Source organism: Cavia porcellus, unplaced genomic scaffold, assembly GCF_034190915.1.
Source record: "Cavia porcellus strain 051 isolate PalLab524CR breed Dunkin Hartley unplaced genomic scaffold, mCavPor4.1 scaffold_17, whole genome shotgun sequence".
Classification (NCBI taxonomy): domain Eukaryota; kingdom Metazoa; phylum Chordata; class Mammalia; order Rodentia; family Caviidae; genus Cavia; species Cavia porcellus.
The window spans coordinates 54,131,947-54,153,426 of NW_026947500.1; the positions used below are offsets into that span (position 1 = coordinate 54,131,947).

General features: G+C 37.8%; 1 protein-coding gene across 1 annotated transcript; it reads left to right on the forward strand.

The window, feature by feature from the left end:
- The first annotated feature begins 414 nt into the window (after positions 1-414).
- LOC100712983 (olfactory receptor 5B3-like) lies at positions 415-3,946 on the forward strand. Its single transcript, XM_003464261.2, has 2 exons — positions 415-1,329; positions 3,782-3,946. Exons 1-2 carry the CDS (start codon positions 415-417, stop codon positions 3,944-3,946), a joined length of 1,080 nt encoding a protein of 359 aa, XP_003464309.2.
- Positions 3,947-21,480: the final 17,534 nt, after the last annotated feature.

Sequence of the window (21,480 nt, forward strand, 5' to 3'; positions counted from 1 at the left end):
TTTATGGACATATATTATGATATCTATATATAATATATTCAAGGTATATTATGATATTGGTATGTATTATGATATGATATGAGTAGATATCATTATATCTATATCCAAAGTTGTTATATTGAATAATTCAAAATATTCACCAAAAATTACAATGACATGAAATTCAAAACTGAGAATATTCAAGTATTTATTTCCAATGCAACAGTTTGTAGATAAGCTGCTCTCTTTTACATAACCTCATGTTCACATATAGATAACTAGAGATGTCTATTATTGCTGCACCAAAGTCCTGTATTTGGTATATAAACACTTACATTTTAGTGGCATATCTGTTCCACAGCACCTGTTAACACTCTTACCCTTTACTTTCCTTTGCTACAGGGGACATAACATTCTGACTTGCAGACAACATTGATGGAGAACAGGACAGAAGCGACAGAGTTCATTCTCCTAGGACTAACCAATGATCCAGAATTACAAGTGCCCATCTGTGTCATTATCATTTTCATCTACCTTATCAATGTATTTGGAAACCTGGGGATGATTGCTTTGATTGTTTTAGATTCTCACCTGCACACCCCCATGTACTTTTTCCTGGGTAACCTGTCCCTGGTGGACTTGGGATACTCTTCTGCTATTGCTCCCACTGTTGTGGCTGGGCTGCTTGTGGGAGACCAATTCATCTCCTACAATGATTGTGCTGCTCAGATGTTCTTTTTTGGTGCCTTTGCTACTGTAGAAAGTTACCTGTTGGCCTCCATGGCCTATGACCGCTATGCTGCAGTGTGCAAGCCTTTACATTACACCACCACCATGACCACAAGAGTGTGTGTGTGTATGGTCATAGGCTCCTACATCTGTGGTTTCTTAAATGCCTCCATCCATGTCAGGGACACACTTAGTCTCTCATTCTGTAACAACAATGTGATCCATCATTTTTTCTGTGATATTCCAGCAGTCATGGTTCTTTCTTGCTCAGATAGACATGTTAGTGAGCTGATTCTTATTTATGTAGTGAGCTTTAACATCTTTTCTGCTTTCCTCATTATTTTGATATCCTATGCATTTATTTTTGTCTCCATCCTAAGGATGCACTCAGGTGCAGGTTATCAGAAGGCTCTGTCCACCTGTGCCTCCCACTTCACTGCCGTTTCCATCTTCTATGGCACTGCCATCTTCATGTACCTGCAGCCCAGCTCCAGTCACTCCATGGACATGGACAAAATCTCCTCTGTGTTCTACACCATGGTCATCCCCATGCTGAACCCCATGGTCTACAGCCTGAGAAACAGGGAGGTAAAGAGTGCATTCAAAAAACTTATTTTGAAGATAAAAGAGCTTGATTTTACTGGTGCAGGGTGACACTATCCAGACATAGACTTCTCTGGCTTTCTTCTTTTACTTAGTTTCATTTTAAGACCCACATTGATCTAAGTAATAGATTAATAGGCTATTACTTCTGTAGTCCTGTTTGTAGAAAAAATAAAACATTATGTGCAGAAATGTAATTTTTTTGATTTCTATACTTTTCAGTACTGTCTTGTTTTTTTCTTAATTACTCCAAATTCTTAGTTGAATCATCTCTACGTATTTTCTTTGAAGCTCATGGACTTTCCTTCAGTTTCTTTTTTTTTTTTTTTTTTTGAGAATTCATAGATTTCACCTGAGAGTTTGAACATTTCTATTACTAGGCGCTTTGGCTTTTGTATTCTGTTTTGTCAGTTAGGTAAGGTTATGGTTTCCTAAACGTTCTTGATGCCTGTTGACAAATAATATTTTCTGTATATTAAATGATTACGTGTTACAGAATATAATCTTCATAATTTGACTTTGTGGCTGTCATTCTAGAACTTCTAAGCAGTGTGATTTTTTTCTTTTGAGCTTGGCACCACTCCCACTATTTCAGCACTTGATGACTAAACTCCAAGTCTGTTTTGAATCCATTTTTAGTGTATTGTCACTGTTTCAGCACTAGAGGGTACCCCAAATCTGTGTGTTACAAACCTGCAGTCAGTGTGTTTTTTATGTGACTGTGGGATTGCCTAACATTGTCAGTCCATCTCTGGAAGCCTCTACCTAGGCCCGGGTGCCACATCTATAGTCCCAGGCTTGTGTTCAGGATTTTCAGGATTAAAACCAATCTAAGCCTCATCATGAGGGAAATAAAGCTCTGCTAGGACTGCATACTCACCTCGCCTTTCATTCCCCAGAAGACAACTATGCAATCGCTCTCTACATGTTGTACTTTACAGGTTGAGAAGAAGTGGAGTGGGCAGCCTGCTTGCCATCAATACTAAAACATGACCTTATCCACAGGGTGCAGAAACCATTAAGCCCAGTGTAACAAGAAATAATACATGCTGAGGCATGTTTATGGCCTGACACTACTGCAGTTATATGTAGGATTTATTCAAATAGAAATTCAATTGGTTGGATTTACACATCTCCACCTGCCATTGGGTGGAATCCAGAAACTATTTGTGTAAGAACAGTGCTAGGAAATAGACATTAAAGCTGCCCAGTTTGGGGTTTTTTCCAGCTTAACGTCAAGTTCCAAGACAGTAAGTGTTCCACTTACTGCCCTACAATCTGAAAGAAAGAGTCTTCCCCTTTCCTGTGCTTTGTAAATTTTCAAGAGTCCTTTTGCCACATAGGCTGACACTAAGCTGGTTTTGCCTTGATCTTGCAGCCACAGATGTGGACCCAAACATGAGACCATTCTATCAAAGCACATGTTTCTGCCTGGTGCTGGGGCAGGTCTCCTGGGGTGTTCATTTACTGTCTCATGCTGAATCTTACCATAGTTTTCCTGGCACTGAATTCTAAGGCAAAATCCTGCTCTGACTTCTTTTCCTTACTCGCCAGCTCATCAGATCTGGTTCCTTGCTTTGCCACCTGAGTTGAGGAAAATGTGATGGAAACACTCCATAGAGCTAAATACAGTCCTGAGGCTCCTTCTCAGTACATTTGTGTGGGGCACACAGGCTGTGGGACTCTGCTCAACCCCGAGTTTCACTGTGCCAGACCTGGTTGAGTTTGAAGTCTAAAATCTGAACTTAATTTCTTTCTCTCTCCTTTAAGTTGGATGAGTCTCTCTCCACATTCCATAAGGAAATTGGTTAGGCAAATAATGTTCCTATTTCTGATTTCTTCAGTGTGTCTGTTATACTGAAACCAGGCCCTATATTCTCTCATCTGACTTCCCTAGCTCTTGTGAAACTCATGTAGTGAATTTTTTAATTATTTGAACTCCTTTTTATATAGAGAATCACTAGAGGACTTTAGCTGCAATCTTATTCTCAATCTTTAGTGGTTTTCTGTACTGATACAGCTTTGTTTTCATTTTATCTTTTATGTGTCTGCCTTCTTAATGGGCTTTAAAACTGGATACACTTTTATGATGCTTGTCCTTCTGTTATGGTTTGTATCTGGATGTCCCCCCAAAGCCTTATGAAATCATGGAGGTGGGCTTCCAGCATCTGTTAATGCTGGGATCATGGATGTGAGTGCTACTCCCAAGTGAGTGTGGATTATATACATTATAAGGCACAGAAATAGCTTTCTCTCTGTGATCCTCCCCTTTTGCTTTTGTTGCTTGTGCTCTTTTCTGCTACCATGAACTGTTGTCCTTTGACATGTGTCACTCATCTGTCATTGATGAATTTGAGTGTGGTGCCTGTGGTGTCTGGGTCAGAGATATCACCAACCTCTGAGGGGCATGTGAGGTTACAGCACTCTAATAGCTCGGGTGAGTGTGATACACACAAAAAAATTGGGATACAGTGTTTTGGCAGTTGGGGTAGTGGCAACAGGGACATGGAGCCAAGTGGACATCTCAGCATTCTCTGGGGAAGAACTGGTGATGGAGGCTGCAGCAATGGCAGCACTGTGGACTTCAATGGATGAGTCACAAATCCCCATTTGCACCAATACTGCTGATGCCTAGGCCTCCTGTGGCTGCAGGCGATTGGTGTTGGGGTACATATCATATATATTTATAAATCCTCCTTCCTGAATCAACAAAAGATGTTTCAACTAGTGAATGAATTCAGCATGGAAAATTAACATACAACTCAGGTGCATTTCTGTATACAAATAACAACCTATCAAGGAAAAAAATCCTATTTTAAATAACCACAAAGAGAAAGAAAACCTTAGGAATAAACTTAACCAAGGAAATAAAAAACTGAAATGTGCAAACTTTTAATGGAAGAAATTGAAAGAGATTTAAATAAACAGACAGATTTCCTGTGTTAATAGATGGGAAAAGCTGATGTTCTTAATACATCCATACTTTCCAAAGCAACATACAAATGCAATAAACCATTCTTAAAATTATAGTGACACTCCTTACAGAAATATAAAAACATTTCTAAAATTCATATGGAATCAGAAAAGACTCCCAAAAGCCAAGAAAGAAAGAAGTTTGCATCACTATACTTCCTAATATCAAATTATATCACAAAGCTATAATGATCAAAACAATATTTTACTGGCACAAAAACAGGCATATGACTATTGTTTCATGATGAAAACATTTAATGTCTATTCCTTCATCAATTTGGAATCAGACAACCTGAAATCAATCACTAAATCTTATTCTTCCTGTCTCACTGACTCTTTGGTCAGCATCTACCTTTTGTCATCCACCCTTCCTGTCCATTCTGGTAGCCATTATTCTCACCACATTGTACCCCATAGGTACATACATAATTACACCCTTAACAAGTGTGAGTAACATTATTGCTCATCAATTAAAATAAGTTTTTTAAACTTTGAAGTATGAAAAGTGAAAAAAGATACATAGTTGAATAGGACAGAAAGGGGCATCCCAGAAATAAGCCCAAATATAGTTGATCAACTCATTTTCTACAAAACAACCAAGAAGACCCAAGAGATAAATATAATTTCGATAATAATGGTGCTAAGAAAGCTGTACTTCCACATGAAGAAGGATAAAATTTGACCTTTATTTTGCACCATAAGCAAAAATCCACTCGAAATGGATAAAACATTAACACATGAAATCATAAAACTTTTAGAAGAATACAAAGGGAAATACTTGACACCATCTTTGGTAATGAATTTTTTATGTCAAATTAAAGCTCAGGCAACAAAAAGCAAAATTAAAGAGAACTATATCAAACAAGAAATCTTCAAAACAAAAAAAGCCAGCAAATGAAAAAGCAGTCCATAGGTGGAAAGGAAAGATTTGCAGATCATACATCTGATAAATAATTGATACTCAAGTTATTAAAGAACTCACATGTTTTAAGAGCTGAAAACCAAATAACTCAATTTAAAAAATGGACCATGGAACCTGAATAGACATTATCCCAAAGAAGACCAAAAAAAAAAAAAAAAACCAGCAGGTATGTGTAAACACAATTAATGCAACAATGATCAGGTAAATGCAAATGAATATCATGATTAAAATTCACCTTGCATCTGCTAAAGTGGTGATTATGAAAAATATAAGAAAAAACAAGTTTTGGCAAAGGAACAGGAAACCCTTGTTTTTTCCATAGTCAGCTGTGCATTGCTGGGATGAAGTAACTGACAAAGCTACTTCTAGGGTAAAGGGAGGTTTATGTTGGCTTACAGATCTGGCAACTCATGTCTCAGTCAAGCTTTCCTGGTGGTTTCAGCCTCTGATGAGGATTGCATGGCACAGAGACAGGGTATGTCAATGCCAGTGCCTGTACTTCAGGTCAGGAAGCAGAGAGAAAAAACTCAGCTGGGGCTCCCTAGTACCTGTGGAGGGCACAACCTCAGTGAGCCAAATCCCCCCATGATGCTCAGCTTAGCAAATTTCACAGCACTTCTCAAAGCTTCCACCCCAAGTACCAAGCCTTTAAAACATTTGAACATTTTGGGAATGCTTATTCAAATCTAACAGCTTGTATACTCTTGGAGTGTAAACTGGCACAAGCATAGTGGAAATCAGTATGGAAATGCATAACAAAGAGAAAAATATACTTACTCTTTGATACAGCAATCCCTCTTTGGAGCATATACTCAAAGTAAATGAAATCATCACCTCCCAAAGACATATGCACTCTTGTGTCTATTGCAGTATGAACCACAGTAGATAGGGAAATAATGGAAGCCACCATCCATGGATGGAAAGATAAAACAATTGGAAGAATTATGCTAAGTACAAAACCAGGTGTAAGAAAACAAATACTCTGTGATCTGACTTCTATGTAGTATAAGAAAGAAAGAGGGAAATGGGGAACAAAGGAAGGGAGGAAGGAAGGAATGAACGAAGGAAGGAAGGAGAAGGGAGGGAGAGAAAGAAGAAGGGAGGGAGGGAAAGAAGAAAGGAGGAAGGGAAAGGGAGAGGAGAATAAAAAGAACTCATTGAGGTGAGAGAGAAAACTGGTTACAGTTAAACTGAGGCACTGGGGAGAGGGAGGAAATTGAAGATGTATGTTGAAGGATATAAAATTATAGATACATGGGATGAACAGAAGATCTGATATAAACATGAAGATTATAGTTGATAATATTGTATGTGAGATTTTTAAAATTTTTTTTATTTTTAACTTTTTATCAGTACTGAGGATTGAACTCATGACTGCCTGCTTGCAAGGCAGGTGCTTGGTCCACTGAGCTCAATTCCCAGCCCCGAGATTTTTGTTGAAAGAGAACATTTTAAATGGTCTTGTCACATAAGAAAAGAATAATTATGTGAAATGATGAACATTGTTAATTTGCTAAATTATATATAATGGAGGCCTTTACTGAGCATATACATGTCAAAACATGAATAACTTGATACAAAAGAAGACAAGAACTTCATAAAAATACATTTTAGGACAATTTCTCTGATGATCATATATTTTTAAAAACCTCGATAAAATACTAAAACTGAATTGAGTTTCCTGTGAAAAGGATTATTTATCAGGATCACTGGGAATCATCACAGGAATGCAAGGATGGTTCAAGTTAAATTAATCAGTGAGATGCACCACATGAACAGAAGGCCAAGAAACATCATTGTCAGTGGTGAAACTTTGCAAATTTCCAAGGTATTTGAAGAGAACAAGAGACATTATGGCAGCCATTGTTGATTTCCCGATTGCCAGGTTTTGAAAGCCTAAAATGCTTTCATCATTCTGTTCTGATGAGTTTAATACTGTTCTGTTTTGTATGAATTCATTGTGTGAAGATTTGAACAACTATTTAGAAGAAAACAAGAGACAAAATGGTACACATGATGACCTCCTGTTGTCTTGCTTTGAAATATGTGTCCCTTATATTGTTTTCTTCTGATCTGCTTTGTTCTGTTTTGATATGTTTAGTTTTACCCTTTTTAAAATAAAATTTTAAAAAAAATTCTTAAACAAAAGGATAAAATAGAAAAAATAAAAATCATAATAGAAACAAATTTAGAACAATTTTGCAGCTATCAGTGAGGGAAATATCTGAAAATGAATTAATCCACTCCTGATATTTGTGAGTGACACCATACTAAAGAGTTGGAAAAAAAAGAAAACAGTGGAAGTAGTACAAATGTACACATGTGCTTCTCAACACAGCACACTATAGTGCCACACTCAGGCTAGTGACTTGTTCCCTTGATGAGCTGAAAGAGCAGAGGATAGACCTCAGAAGCATTCTCCAGGAGCTCCATCACTGCTCATTGTTACCTGGCTTCTGTTCACCAAGCTGAAGTCCCACAAGGACTTGGCACAGTTCAGTTTCTGAACAAGCTTCTGATCATCATTTATTGAAACAAATGCCATATTGTAGCCTTTTCCGAAATCATACATGCAGTGAGTCTGTAACCATAGGCAGGGAAGGTTTCAATGATGACAAATGTATTGGTCCATGCCAAGGGGGGATCCTGCATGAAGATCTTAGATACCATCCTCAATTTTTATGCACAGGACCAATTCTGTAATTTATGAAGGAAGGTCTATTTTATTGCTTCCAAATCATAAATAAGGAAACTGGGCTCCACAGAAGATAAAACAACCTTGCTGAGTACACAATTAAATTCAGGATTGATACAAGGCTTAAAGATGCATTTCCTAACTCTGTGTTTATATTTCTATTTATGCATCAGGAACATTGGGTATTTTAGACTACTTCTTGAGAGATTTCTCCAATATTATTTATTCATTCTTCCAGAGATGGTTTTTTGATTTCAGACACACAATTCAAGAGTTCTTTTCCCTTCTTTTCAAAGTACAAGGTAAGCTTCTATATTGGATAAACATTTGTATTAAAAATGTAATTAATACCAAAGCAACTGGGGCCTGGTACATGTTCTGTGAGTTTTTCAACTTAGATCTGGCTGAACCCCTTTCCTTAAAACCTTCTATGGGCATAAGAACAAGCAAAAAAATGTTTTGTTCTGGATATAGTACAATAATATTTATGAAATGGCATGCTGCCTTCCCTAACAAAAAGAGCAAAACCTATGGTAGATTACGATTTCATCGAGCAAGTGGTAAATTCTTCCTGTGTAAATGTGTTGCCCATCGAAGGGGGTGTTCACCAAAACAGACTTAAATGACACATTGTTAATCACCATTCAACTAACGGGATCTACACTATGTTTCACCTTAATTCCCCAAACTCACCCTTTCTTGTTCATATAGAAAAATCTGACACATCGTGATTAAAGGCATATTTAATGCTCAGTCATAGATGGATTTGTATCTTTAATATCATATAGTGAGTATGGAATTTTAGAGAAGTTGCAAACTCAAATATTCCATTTCCTAATAAATAAGCATACACACTCTATGTCTTCCTCCTCTGTTACCTACCAGTACTTATAGCCATCTAAGTGTGTCTATGAAAAAGATGGCATTTGAGCAGTGTTTCAGCTGCTACTAAGGTGAGAAGCTCTGCTTTGGGAGATGAGATTACTCCAGGTACATGAATCAGGACAGGTTTATAACCCTTTCTGTTTCTCTTTCACAGACATGCAGTTAGGAAACTGGCTACATAATTTGCAAAGATTTGTCAGCTCTAACAATCTCTAATGCCGTAATAATTGAACAACTGCATTTTATCTTCATATACACTGTGGTACCCTGAATAATAAGTATAAAAACAATCCATTATAGTCACTGGAACTTAAGACTATGTTGCTTTACATGGTAAAAGGACCAATGTGAATGTAATCAAATTAAATATTTTGGGGTAGCTTTTATGGAGTAAGCCCAAATGAAGACACTGATGATCATGAAGAGAAAATGCATATATATGCATTATGTAAACTATATATGTGTGCATTACACAAGCTATATATATATATATATATATATATATATATAATTTATATATATATATATAATTTAGTTATAGCTTCCATACTGCTATAAATAAGATGTTGACAAACACAAGCAATTTAAGATGCAGACATGGAAATAATGTGCTAGGGACCAAGAGGAAGGCAGTAAATAGTGGCTACTAAATAAGGTCTATTTTTATCAAAGCTGAATATACAGATTTTTTAAAAATAACATTATTCTGGCCTGTGAACCATTAGTGTCAACTCCCCAGGGCCCCAAATTTGCAACCTCCATTTACATGTGATTCCACTCAGTATCAAAAGCAAAGACAGAGAGAAAGTTTCTAAGAAGGGGTTGCGGATCTTTCAAGACAAGCCAAAATATGGTTCTCAATTAGAATGTCAAGCAAAGGAAGTTGTCACATTCCTTAATTGTCATGCAAAATGGTCATCACAGCCACTCCTACAGGAGAAGAAACAGAGTGAGAAAAAGTTAGGAGCCATTGAAAGTGGAAATTGAACATACATGCAGGGCTGCTGCATGGCTGGGCAAGGTAAGGGCGGAGGAAACCTGGCTGCAACTCCAATTAACTAAATGGAGACTGTAGCTGCAGGCATTTCACTCCTATAGTGAAATGCAACCCAGAGATCTCCTAAGATACTTCTCCTTGTTAACATAATTTGTTACTTGCAAAGTCCTTGAGCCACTCCCAAGGTCTGTGCAGTTTCCTGTGTTGTTTGAAAAAAATAATAAATACCAGCTGCCCAGAGGCATTCCCTCTCTTAGCCACCAGAGTCCCTGAACTCTGTAGAGGGTTTTGACCCTCCTGGAGCCCTAGCATCATACCACTTATCTCATTTATTTAAGCCTTCACAGGACACTTCTTTGGGATATTGGGGATCTAGGCCAGGTCCCCAATAAGGAAGTACTGGAGGGAGCAAAAGATATCAGTGGCTTCAATAAATAAGAAAAGATAAATCAAAGACCAAGGCGATAGGATATTAAATCCCATCCAATTCCATGTTGCCACCTTTCGTGAGCCGATACAGAAAATACCATTTTATACAAATACTATTAGAGTTTATACTCATTAACACTGTGCTCAAACCCACACTAAAAGCTGTTTTCACGCATCACTTCATTTAACTCACAGTAATCCCTTGACATTTCCTAACAGCACATTCATTTTATTAGTGGATAAAATGAGGCCCAGAAAACAATTCTTAATTAACATATTTTGGGTATTGAACGATGGAGCTTATATGCAAATATGATTATACCTTCTCCCAAAGCCCTACATTTTACATATGATACTATTCTTTTTCAGATGAGATTTTGTTGTACAAACATGTAACGCTGTACTATGCATTTACTGTCCATAGCCTGCAATGCGTCTACTATCCACTGTGTTGTGAATTGCTACAAAGTGCATCTCTCTACATAATCTTGATATCATAGAGACCAGGTTAAATGTAAATTTAATAAAATTAAAACATGTTGACTAACAGGAAATGATAAATCAAGAGACACATATGCTTAACATAAAATAAATGTTACACAGTATATACAATATACATGAATCAAAACACCATGCTACTGTATGGATATGTAATAATTGTTATTTTTCTGTGAAAGGATTTAAAATTCCTGTCAATGCAAAAATCAGTTCAGACCTGTTAGGAGTATCTATGTGGGAGAATACTCTTAGTTGGTTCTAAAGCAAGAATCTGGCCTTTAAGATCATGCCTTGTGCATGACAGCATTAGAACAGTAATAACATTAATGTAAAAGGTCTCAATGCATCAATCAAAAGAAACAGACTAGGAGAATGGATCAAGGAACAAAACCCAACCATATGCTGTTTACAGGAAACCCATCTAACCCAGAAAGATACTCACAGACTGAAAGTCAAAGGATGGAAAACAATTCTTCATGCAGCAAGAATCCAAAAAAAAAGGCAGGAGTAGCCATTCTGTTGGCAGACAATGTGAAGTTTAAACCAACAATGACCATAAAGGACAAAGAAGGTCACTACATACTCATAAGGGGAAAACTCCAAGAGGAAGAGATAACTATCTTAAATATATACACACCAAACTCCAGAGCACCCAGTTATATAAAACAACTATTAACAGAAATGAAAACTCAAATTATCAGTAACACAATTCTAACAGGAGACCTTAATACGCCATTGACGCCAAGGGACAGATCAACCAGACAGAAAATGAGCAAAGAAATAACAGAACTGAATCACACCTGTGAACAAATGGGTTTGATAGACATATACAGAATGTTCCACCCAACAACATCAGAATACACATTCTTCTCAGCAGAACATGGATCATTCTCTAAAGTAGACCATATATTAGCTCACAGAACATATTTAAACAAATGCAAAAGAGTTGAAATCATCCCTTGCATGTTATTGGATCATAGCGCTCTGAAATTAGAAATTAATGATAAAAGATACCGCAAAAATCTCGAAAACCCATGGAAACTGAATAACACACTCTTGAGTAATCAGTGGGTCACAGAAGAAATTAAAGAAGAAATTAAACAATACCTAAAAGAAAATGAAAATGCAGATACAACTTACCAGAATCTGTGGGATGCAATGAAAAACATCCTGAGAGGAAAATTTATTGCAGAGTTCCCACATCAGGAAAACAGAATGAATACAAATAAATAACTTGATGCTACACCTCAGACAGCTAGAAAAAGAAGAGCAAGTCAAGCCCAAAGCCAAAAGAAGAGAGGAAATTATAAAAATCAGAGCAGAAATCAATGCAATAGAGACTAAGAATACAATCCAAAGAAGAAAAAGCTCAAATTCATGCAATAAGAAATGAAAAAGGTGAAATCACTACAGACCCAATAGAAATACAGAAGATCATCAACACCTATTTCGAAAACCTCTACTCCCAAAAGTTTGATAACACAGAAGAAATAGACAGTTTCTTAGAAGCATATAAAGTACAAAGCTAGTTCAAGAGGATGTAAAACTGTTGAATAACCCAATCTCTGTTAATGAAATTGAAAATGTAATTAAGTCCTTACCCACCAAGAAGAGCCCAGGCCCAGATGGATACACTGCAGAATTCTACAAAAAATACAAAGAAGACATAATGCCGACACTCCTGAAACTATTCAATGAAATTGAAAGGGTCACAATCCTTCCTAAGTCATTTCTGGAAGCAAATATTACTCTAGTACCAAAACCTGAGAAAGACCCAACTAAAAAAGAGAACTATAGGCCGATCTCCCTAATGAACACAGATGCAAAAATCCTCAATAAAATATTGGCAAATAGGATCCAACAAATCATCAAGAAGATTATACACCATGACCAAGTGGGATTCATCCCAGGAATGCAAGGATGGTTCAACATACGCAAATCAATAAATGTAATCCACCATATCAATAAAGCCAAAAATAAGAATCACATGATCTTTTCTATAGATGCAGAAAAAGCCTTCAATGAAGTTCATTTATTCATGATAAGAACTTTACAGAAAATTGGAATAGATGGTGTTTACCTCAATATAATAAAGGCCATTTATGACAAACCAACAGCCAGCATCATACTAAATGGCCAAAAATTGAAAGCCTTTACTCTAAAATCAGGCACAAGACAAGGATGTCATTTATCACTACTCCTATTTAATATAGTACTGGAAATACTAGCCAGAGCAATTAGGCAAGTGAGAGAAATAAAAGGGGTAAAGATAGGAAAAGAAGAAGTTAAATTATCATTGTTTGCAGATGACATGATACTCTACATAGAAGACCCCCTAAACTCTATTAAAAGACTCTTAGAATATATTAAATAAATTCAGTGATGTAGCTGGATACAAAATCAATACTCAGAAATCAATAGCATTCCTATACACAAACAACAAAATCACAGAGAGGGAAATAAGAGAAACTGGACTATTCACATTAACAAGCAAAAAAATGAAATATTTAGGAATTACTCTTATGAAACAAGTGAAAGACTTATACAGTGAAAACTATATTACACTGAAAAAGGAAATTGAAGATGATCTCAGAAAATGGAAAGACATCCCTTGCTCATGGATAGGAAGAACAAACATTGTGAAGATGGTCAGTCTCCCATAACTGTTATACAGATTCAATGCAATCCCAATAGAAATACCATCAACATACCTTATAGATCTAGAGAAATCACTCCTAAATTTCATCTGGAACCAGAAGAGACCTAGAATCACAAAGGCAATTCTAAACAGCAAAGACAAAGCAGGAGGCATCACAATCCCTGACTTGAAGTTATACTACAAAGCAACAGTAGTAAAATCAACATGGTATTGGAATCAAAACAGAGCTGAAGATCAATGGAATAGATTAGAAGATACAACCACAACTACAAACACACTCAACCACCTTATCTTCGATAAAGGAGCCAAGCAGGTTCACTGGAAGAACGACAGTCTCTTTAATAAATGGTTCTGGAAAAACTGGCTCTCCATTTGCCAAAAACTAAAGCTAGACCCATGTCTATCACCATGTACTAAATTAAAATCTAAATGGGTCAAAGATCTGTATATTAAAACAAAAACACTAAATGTATTGGAAGACAAATTGGGTCGAAACTTTGAAGACATAGGAGTAGGTAGAGAATTCATGAACAAGACTCAAACCGCACAGGAAATACTTCCCAGAATCAATAACTGGGACCACTTCTTATTAAAAAGTTTCTGCATGTCAAAAGAAATCTCCAGCATAGTGAAAAGAAAACCCACAAACTGGGAAAAGATTTCAGTGAACTCTATCTCAGACAAGGGACTCTTATCTAAAACATATAAAGAATTTAAAAAACTCAGACCTCCAAAATTCAAAGATCCAATCCAAAATGGGCGTCTGAGATGAATGCGCAATTCTCTGATGAAGAAATGCAAATGGCAAATAAATACATGAAAAAATGTTCATCATCATTGGTCATTAGAGAAATGCAAATTTCTCTAATACCATCTCACTCCTGAAAGAATGGCCAGGATCAAGAAAACCAACAACAGCAAATGCTGGAGAGGCTGTGGGGGAAAAGGAACTCTCCTGCACTGTTGGTTGGAGTGTAGACTGGTACAGCCTTTGTGGAGATCTGTCTGGAAATTTCTCAAAAAGTTGGGATTGGAAATCCCATTTATTCCAGCTATTCCACTTCTAGGCATATTCCCAGAAGAACTGAAAGCATCATACCACAGTGATATATGTGCACCTATGTTTATAGCAGCACAATTTGTAATCACCGGATCTTGGAAACAACCCATGTGTCCATCAACTGAGGAATGGATAAAAAAGTTGTAGTATTTATATACAATGGAGTATTATTCAGCTATAAAGAAGGATCACATTGAGATATTTATCAATAAATGGGCGCAGCTTGAGACCATACTCATAAGTGAAATAAATCAATCTCGCGAGAGGCCCCTTCCTTTGTCTGGAGGAGGAGGGGTCCCGGGTTCCTGAGGCACCTCGGCCTGTGCCCAGCCGCGCCTGGCCATCGGTGAGCGGAGGAGGAGCTGCGCGGATCCGGAGCGCCTGCCGAGGCCCCTTCCTTTGTCTGGAGGAGGAGGGGTCCCGGGTTCCTGAGGCACCTCGGCCCGTGCCCAGCGACGCCTGGCCATCGGTGTGCGGAGGAGGAGCTGCGCGGATCCGGAGCGCCTGCAGAGGCCCCTTCTTTTGTCTGGAGGAGGAGGGGTCCCGGGTTCCTGAGGCACCTCGGCCCGTGCTCTGCCGCGCCTGGCCATCGGTGTGCAGAGGAGGAGCTGCGCGGATCCGGAGCGCCTGCAGAGGCCCCTTCCTTTGTCTGGAGGAGGGGGGGTCCCGGGTTCCTGAGGCACCTCGGCCTGTGCCCAGCCGTGCCTGGCCATCGGTGTGCGGAGGAGGAGCTGCGCGGATCCGGAGCGCCTGCAGAGGCCCCTTCCTTTGTCTGGAGGAGGAGGGATCCCGAGTTCCTGAGGCACCTCGGCCGGTGCCCAGCCGCGCCTGGCCATCGGTGTGCGGAGGAGGAGCTGCGCGGATCCGGAGCGCCTGCAGAGGCCCCTTCTTTTGTCTGGAGGAGGAGGGGTCCCGGGTTCCTGAGGCACCTCGGCCTGTGCCCAGCCGCGCCTGGCCATCGGTGTGCAGAGGAGGAGCTGCGCGGATCCGGAGCACCTGCAGAGGCCCCTTCCTTTGTCTGGAGGAGGAGGGGTCCCGGGTTCCTGAGGCACCTCGGCCTGTGCCCAGCCGCGCATAGCCATCTGCGTGCAGAGGAGGAGCTGGGTAGATCTGGAGTGCCCGCAGGAGGCCCTTCCTTTGTCTGGAGGTCTGTGGATATCTCTGCAAGCACGGAGGGATCACAGGCTCCTGAGGCACTACAGTCTGTGGTGAGTACCCTAACCCGGCTGCGATCCAAGAGCTGTGGATCTACCAAGGGGCAGGTGGGTGCACAGTGTCCCTGAGGCCCAGCTTGTCTGGAACCGCGGAGTTCTGAACAAGCAGAGAAGGGCCATTGGTTCTGCAGGCCCAATGGCCTGGGGTAGAGTGGTGCCAGAGTCTCAGTAGCTGCAAACATAGAAGGGGATTTTCAACAGATCCTGAGGAGGCTTTCAAATAACACTTGAAACACAGAAATATAGGAAAATGACAAAACGAAAGACCAAATTACAACCTCAAACCTCCAGCCCATCTCAAGAAACCCTAGGAGAAGTGTATTTAGAAGAAAATATATCCCATCCTCCTCATATATTAGACACAATAGCTACTGAAGTTGACAAGCAACTCCAGGAAGCTTTAAAGAAATTCAAACTCGAAATAATATCCCAGATAAAAGAAGAAATGATAAAAGAAATGAAAGATTCTAAATATATCTAAAGAAAACACAGATAAAAAATTGGAGGAACTAAACAAAAACATAGAATCCCTAGAAGAGCAATATAAGAAACAAACAGAATACATAATGCAGATGCACAGAGATATACAGGAAATAAAAAACTCCACTGAAAGTTGTAAAAACCGCCTTAATGAAAGTGAAGATAGAATTTCAGACCTTGAAGACAGGATTGCAGCTAGTGAACAGGAAAGGAAAGATCTTTTTAAAATAACAAGGAATCAGGAAACAACAATTCAACAACTGCAAGATGATGCAAAGAAGAATAACATAAGAATGATAGGGATTAATGAAAAAGAAGGAGACAACATAAAGGATATCAAGAGGATATTTAGAGAAGCAATAGCTGAAAACTTCCCAAGCATGAGATCAGAAACTGACATCAGGATCAGTGAAGCATATAGAACTCCAAATAGTCATAACCAAAATAAAACTACACCCAGACATATAATAATCACCATCCCAGAAATCCAACACAAGAATAGATTATTAAAAGCTGTCAGAGAGAAAAGACAGATCACTTATAAAGGAAAACCTATCAGAATCACAGCAGACTTCTAAGCACAAACAATAAAGTCAAGAAGAGCATGGAGTGAAGTATTCCAGATCCTAAAGCAAAATGATTTCCAACCTAGACTGATATATCCTGCAAAACTATCAATTAAAATAGATGGTGAAATACGATACTTCCATGACAAAGAACAGCTGAAGAACTTCATGAACACCAAACCAACCCTGCAAAAAATATTGAAAGACAGTTTAGATACACAAAGGAAAAAACCACTAAGCAAAGCAAATAATTAAACAGAACAGAAAGATAAAGATGCAACAGCAGAGAGATAACATTCCTACAATTAAACAACATTTAACAGTAATAACCATTAATGTAAATGGTCTCAATGCACCAATCAAAAGAAACAGACTAGCAGAATGGATCAAGAAACAAAATCCAACCATATGCTGTTTACAGGAAACCCATCTAAACCAGAAGGATACTCACAGACTGAAAGTCAAAGGATGGAAAACAATTCTTCATGCAGCAGGAATCCAAAAAAAGGCAGGAGTAGCCATTCTGTTTGCAGACAACGTGAACTTTAAACCAACAATGACCATAAAGGATAAAGAAGGTCACTACATACTCGTAAGGGGAAAACTCCAAGAGGAAGAGATAACTATCTTAAATATATACGCACCAAACTCCAGAGCACCCAGTTATATAAAACAACTATTAACAGAAATGAAAACTCAAGTTATCAGTAACACAATTGTAACGGGAGACCTTAATACGCCATTGACACCAAGGGACAGATCGACCAGACAGAAAATGAGTAAAGAAATAACAGAACTGAATCATACCTGTGAACAAATGGGTTTGATAGACATATACAGAATGTTCCACCCAACAACATCAGAATACACATTCTTCTCAGCAGTACATGGATCATTTTCTAAAATCGACCATATATTAGCTCATAGAACATATTTAAACAAGTGCAAAAGAGCTGAAATCATCCCTTGCATGTTATCGGATCACAGCGCTCTGAAATTAGAAATTAATGATAAAAGATACCGCAAAAATCCCACAAACACATGGAAACTGAATAACACACTCTTGAGTAATCAGTGGGTCACAGAAGAAATTAAAGAAGAAATCAAACAATACCTAAAAGAAAATGTAAATGCAGATACAACTTACCAGAATCTGTGGGATGCAATGAAAGCCGTCCTGAGAGGAAAATTTATTGCACTGAGTTCCCACATCAGGAAAACAGAACGAATACAAATAAATAACTTGATGCTACACCTCAGACAGCTAGAAAAAGAAGAGCAAGTCAAGCCCAAAGCCAAAAGAAGAGAGGAAATTATAAAAATCAGAGCAGAAATCAATGCAATAGAGACTAAGAAAACAATCCAAAGGATCAACAAATCAAAGAGTTGGTTCTTTGAAAGAATAAATAAAATCGATAAGCCCCTAGCCAACCTTATTTAAAAAAGGGAAGAAAAAGCTCAAATTCATGCAATAAGAAATGAAAAAGGAGAAGTCACTACAGACCCAATAGAAATACAGAAGATCATCAACACCTATTTTGAAAACCTCTACTCTCAAAAGTTTGATAACACAGAAGAAATAGACAGTTTCTTAGAAGCATATGAAGTGCCAAAGCTAGATCAAGAGGATGTAAAACTGTTGAATGACCCAATCTCGGTTACTGAAATTGAAAATGTAATTAAGTCCTTACCCACCAAGAAGAGCCCAGGCCCAGATGGATTCACTGCAGAATTCTACAAGAAATACAAAGAAGACCTAATGCCAACACTCCTCAAACTATTCAATGAAATTGAAAGGGAAGCAATCCTTCCTAAGTCATTCCTGGAAGCAAATATCACTCTAGTACCAAAACCTGAGAAAGACCCAACTAAAAAAGAGAACTATAGACCGATCTCTCTAATGAACACAGATGCAAAAATCCTCAATAAAATATTGGCAAATAGGATCCAGCAAATCATCAAGAAGATTATACACCATGACCAAGTGAGATTCATCCCAGGAATGCAAGGATGGTTCAACATACGCAAATCAATAAATGTAATCCACCATATCAATAAAGCCAAAAATAAGAATCACATGATCATTTCTATAGATGCAGAAAAATCCTTCGATAAGGTCCAACATTTATTCATGATAAAAACTCTACAGAAAATTGGAGTTTGGTGCGTATATATTTACCTCAATATAATAAAGGCCATTTATGACAAACCAACAGCCAGCATCATACTAAATGGCCAAAAATTGAAAGCCTTTACTTTAAAATCAGGCACAAGACAAGGATGTCCTTTATCACCACTCCTATTTAATATAGTACTGGAAGTACTAGCCAGAGCAATTAGGCAAGAAAGAGAAATAAAAGGGGTAAAGATAGGAAAAGAAGAAGTTAAGTTGTCATTGTTTGCAGATGACATGATACTCTACATAGAAGACCCCCTAAGCTCCATTGAAAGACTCTTAGATACAATAAATAAATTCAGTAATGTGGCTGGATACAAAATCAATACTCAGAAATCAATAGCATTCCTATACACAAACAACAAAACCACAGAGAGGGAAATAAGGGAAACTGGACTATTCACATTAGCAAGCAAAAAAATGAAATATTTAGGAATTACTCTTACGAAAGAAGTGAAAGACTTATACAGTGAAAACTATATTACACTGAAAAAGGAAATTGAAGATGATCTCAGAAAATGGAAAGACATCCCTTGCTCATGGATAGGAAGAACAAACATTGTGAAAATGGCCATTCTCCCAAAACTCTTATACAGATTCAATGCAATCCCAATAGAAATACCATCAACATACCTTATAGATCTAGAGAAATCACTCCTAAATTTCATCTGGAACCAGAAGAGACCTAGAATCGCAAAAGCAATTCTAAGCAGCAAAGACAAAGCAGGAAGCATCACAATCCCTGACTTGAAATTATACTACAAAGCAACAGTAGTAAAATCAACATGGTATTGGAATCAAAACAGAGCTGAAGATCAATGGAATAGATTAGAAGATACAACCACAACTACAAACACACTCAACCACCTTATCTTCGATAAAGGAGCCAAGCAGGTTCACTGGGAGAACGACAGTCTCTTTAATAAATGGTGCTGGAAAAACTGGCTCTCCATTTGCTGAAAACTAAAGCTAGACCCATGTCTATCACCATGTACTAAATTAAAATCTAAATAGGTCAAAGATCTGAATATTAAAACAGAAACGCTAAATCTATTGGAAGACAAATTGGGTAGAAACCTTGGAGACATAGGAGTAGGTAGAGAATTCATGAATAGGACTCAAACTGCACGGGAAATACTTCCCAGAATCAATAACTGGGACCACTTCTTATTAAAAAGTTTTTGCATGTCAAAAGAAATCTCCAGCATAGTGAAAAGAAAACCCACAAACTGGGAAAAGATTTTAGTGAACTCTCTCTCAGACAAGGGACTCTTGTCTAAAACATGTAAAGAATTAAAAAAAAACTCAGACCTTCAAAATTCAAAGATCCAATCCAAAAATGGGCATCTGAGATGAATACGCAATTCTCAGATGAAGAAATGCAAATGGCAAATAAATACATGAAAAAATGCTCATCATCATTGGTCATTAGAGAAATGCAAATTAAAACCACACTGAGATACCATCTCACTCCTGAAAGAATGGCCAGGATCAAGAAAACCAACAACAACAAATGCTGGAGAGGCTGTGGGGAAAAAGGAACTCTCCTGCACTGTTGGTGGGAGTGTAGACTGGTACAGCCTTTGTGGAGGTCTGTCTGGAGGTTTCTCAAAAAGTTGGGATTGGAAATCCCATTTATTCCAGCTATTCCACTTCTAGGCATATTCCCAGAAGAACTGAAAGCATCATACCACAGGGATATATGTGCACCTATGTTTATAGCAGCACAATTTGTAATCGCCAGATCTTGGAAACAACCCAAGTGTCCATCAACTGAGGAATGGATAAAAAAGTTGTGGTATTTCTATACAATGGAGTATTATTCAGCTATAAAGAAGGATCGCATTGAAATATTTATCAATAAATGGGCGCAGCTTGAGACCATACTCATAAGTGAAATAAATCAATCTCGCATGTATGAATACCGAATAGTTTCCCTAATGTAAGTAATGATTCAAATATATAAAAATATGTGATAATCATGATTCCCCATTATGTGGCCTTGAAGCCTTATAAAATTTTCACTTATTAATTAGAAAGGCTTTACTCTGGGCTTTTTGATATGGAAATATTTGAAGCTATAGTATATGAAGTTTTATCCAAATATTTTAAGGAAAAAGACAGACACTATGGTAACTACTATTCTTTAAAAAAATTATTTAGCTATTTCTTATATTTATTTTAATTAAGGGAAAAACTTAAAAAATTAGGATATATAGTGGTAACTCTTTTTGATCTCCTATTAACTTGTTTTGAAGTCCTGTAATACTCCCAAGATCTTGTTTTGACTGATTAGACTCTGTTCCATTCTGTGCGATAGTAGCAAGTTTGAAGGTATAGGCAACTAATTTGAAGGCAATAAGATTCACAAAGATGCCCATTCTGGTTTGACTATTGTCTCCTTTGGAAGTCCTGTAATGTTCACAATGCCTAAGTTTTATTGTTCTTGTTCTCCACTGTTTTGTCCGGCTTTATAATATCTAATGAGATGGACAATTCCTTTTAAGGAAACAAGAGACAATGTTGATAACCATTGTTGATGACCTTGTACTCTGTTCTACATCATGTGCTATGTCTATCCTTGGTTTTGACTTACAGCTTTGTTTTGCCATATT

Bases quoted from the DNA above. Each gene is read 5' to 3' on its own strand.
- LOC100712983 (XM_003464261.2), top strand. From the start codon at position 415: ATGGAGAACAGGACAGAAGCGACAGAGTTCATTCTCCTAGGACTAACC. The intron at 1,330-3,781 runs ATAAAAGAGCTT...AAATTGGGATAC, and splicing joins TCAAAAAACTTATTTTGAAG to AGTGTTTTGGCAGTTGGGGT.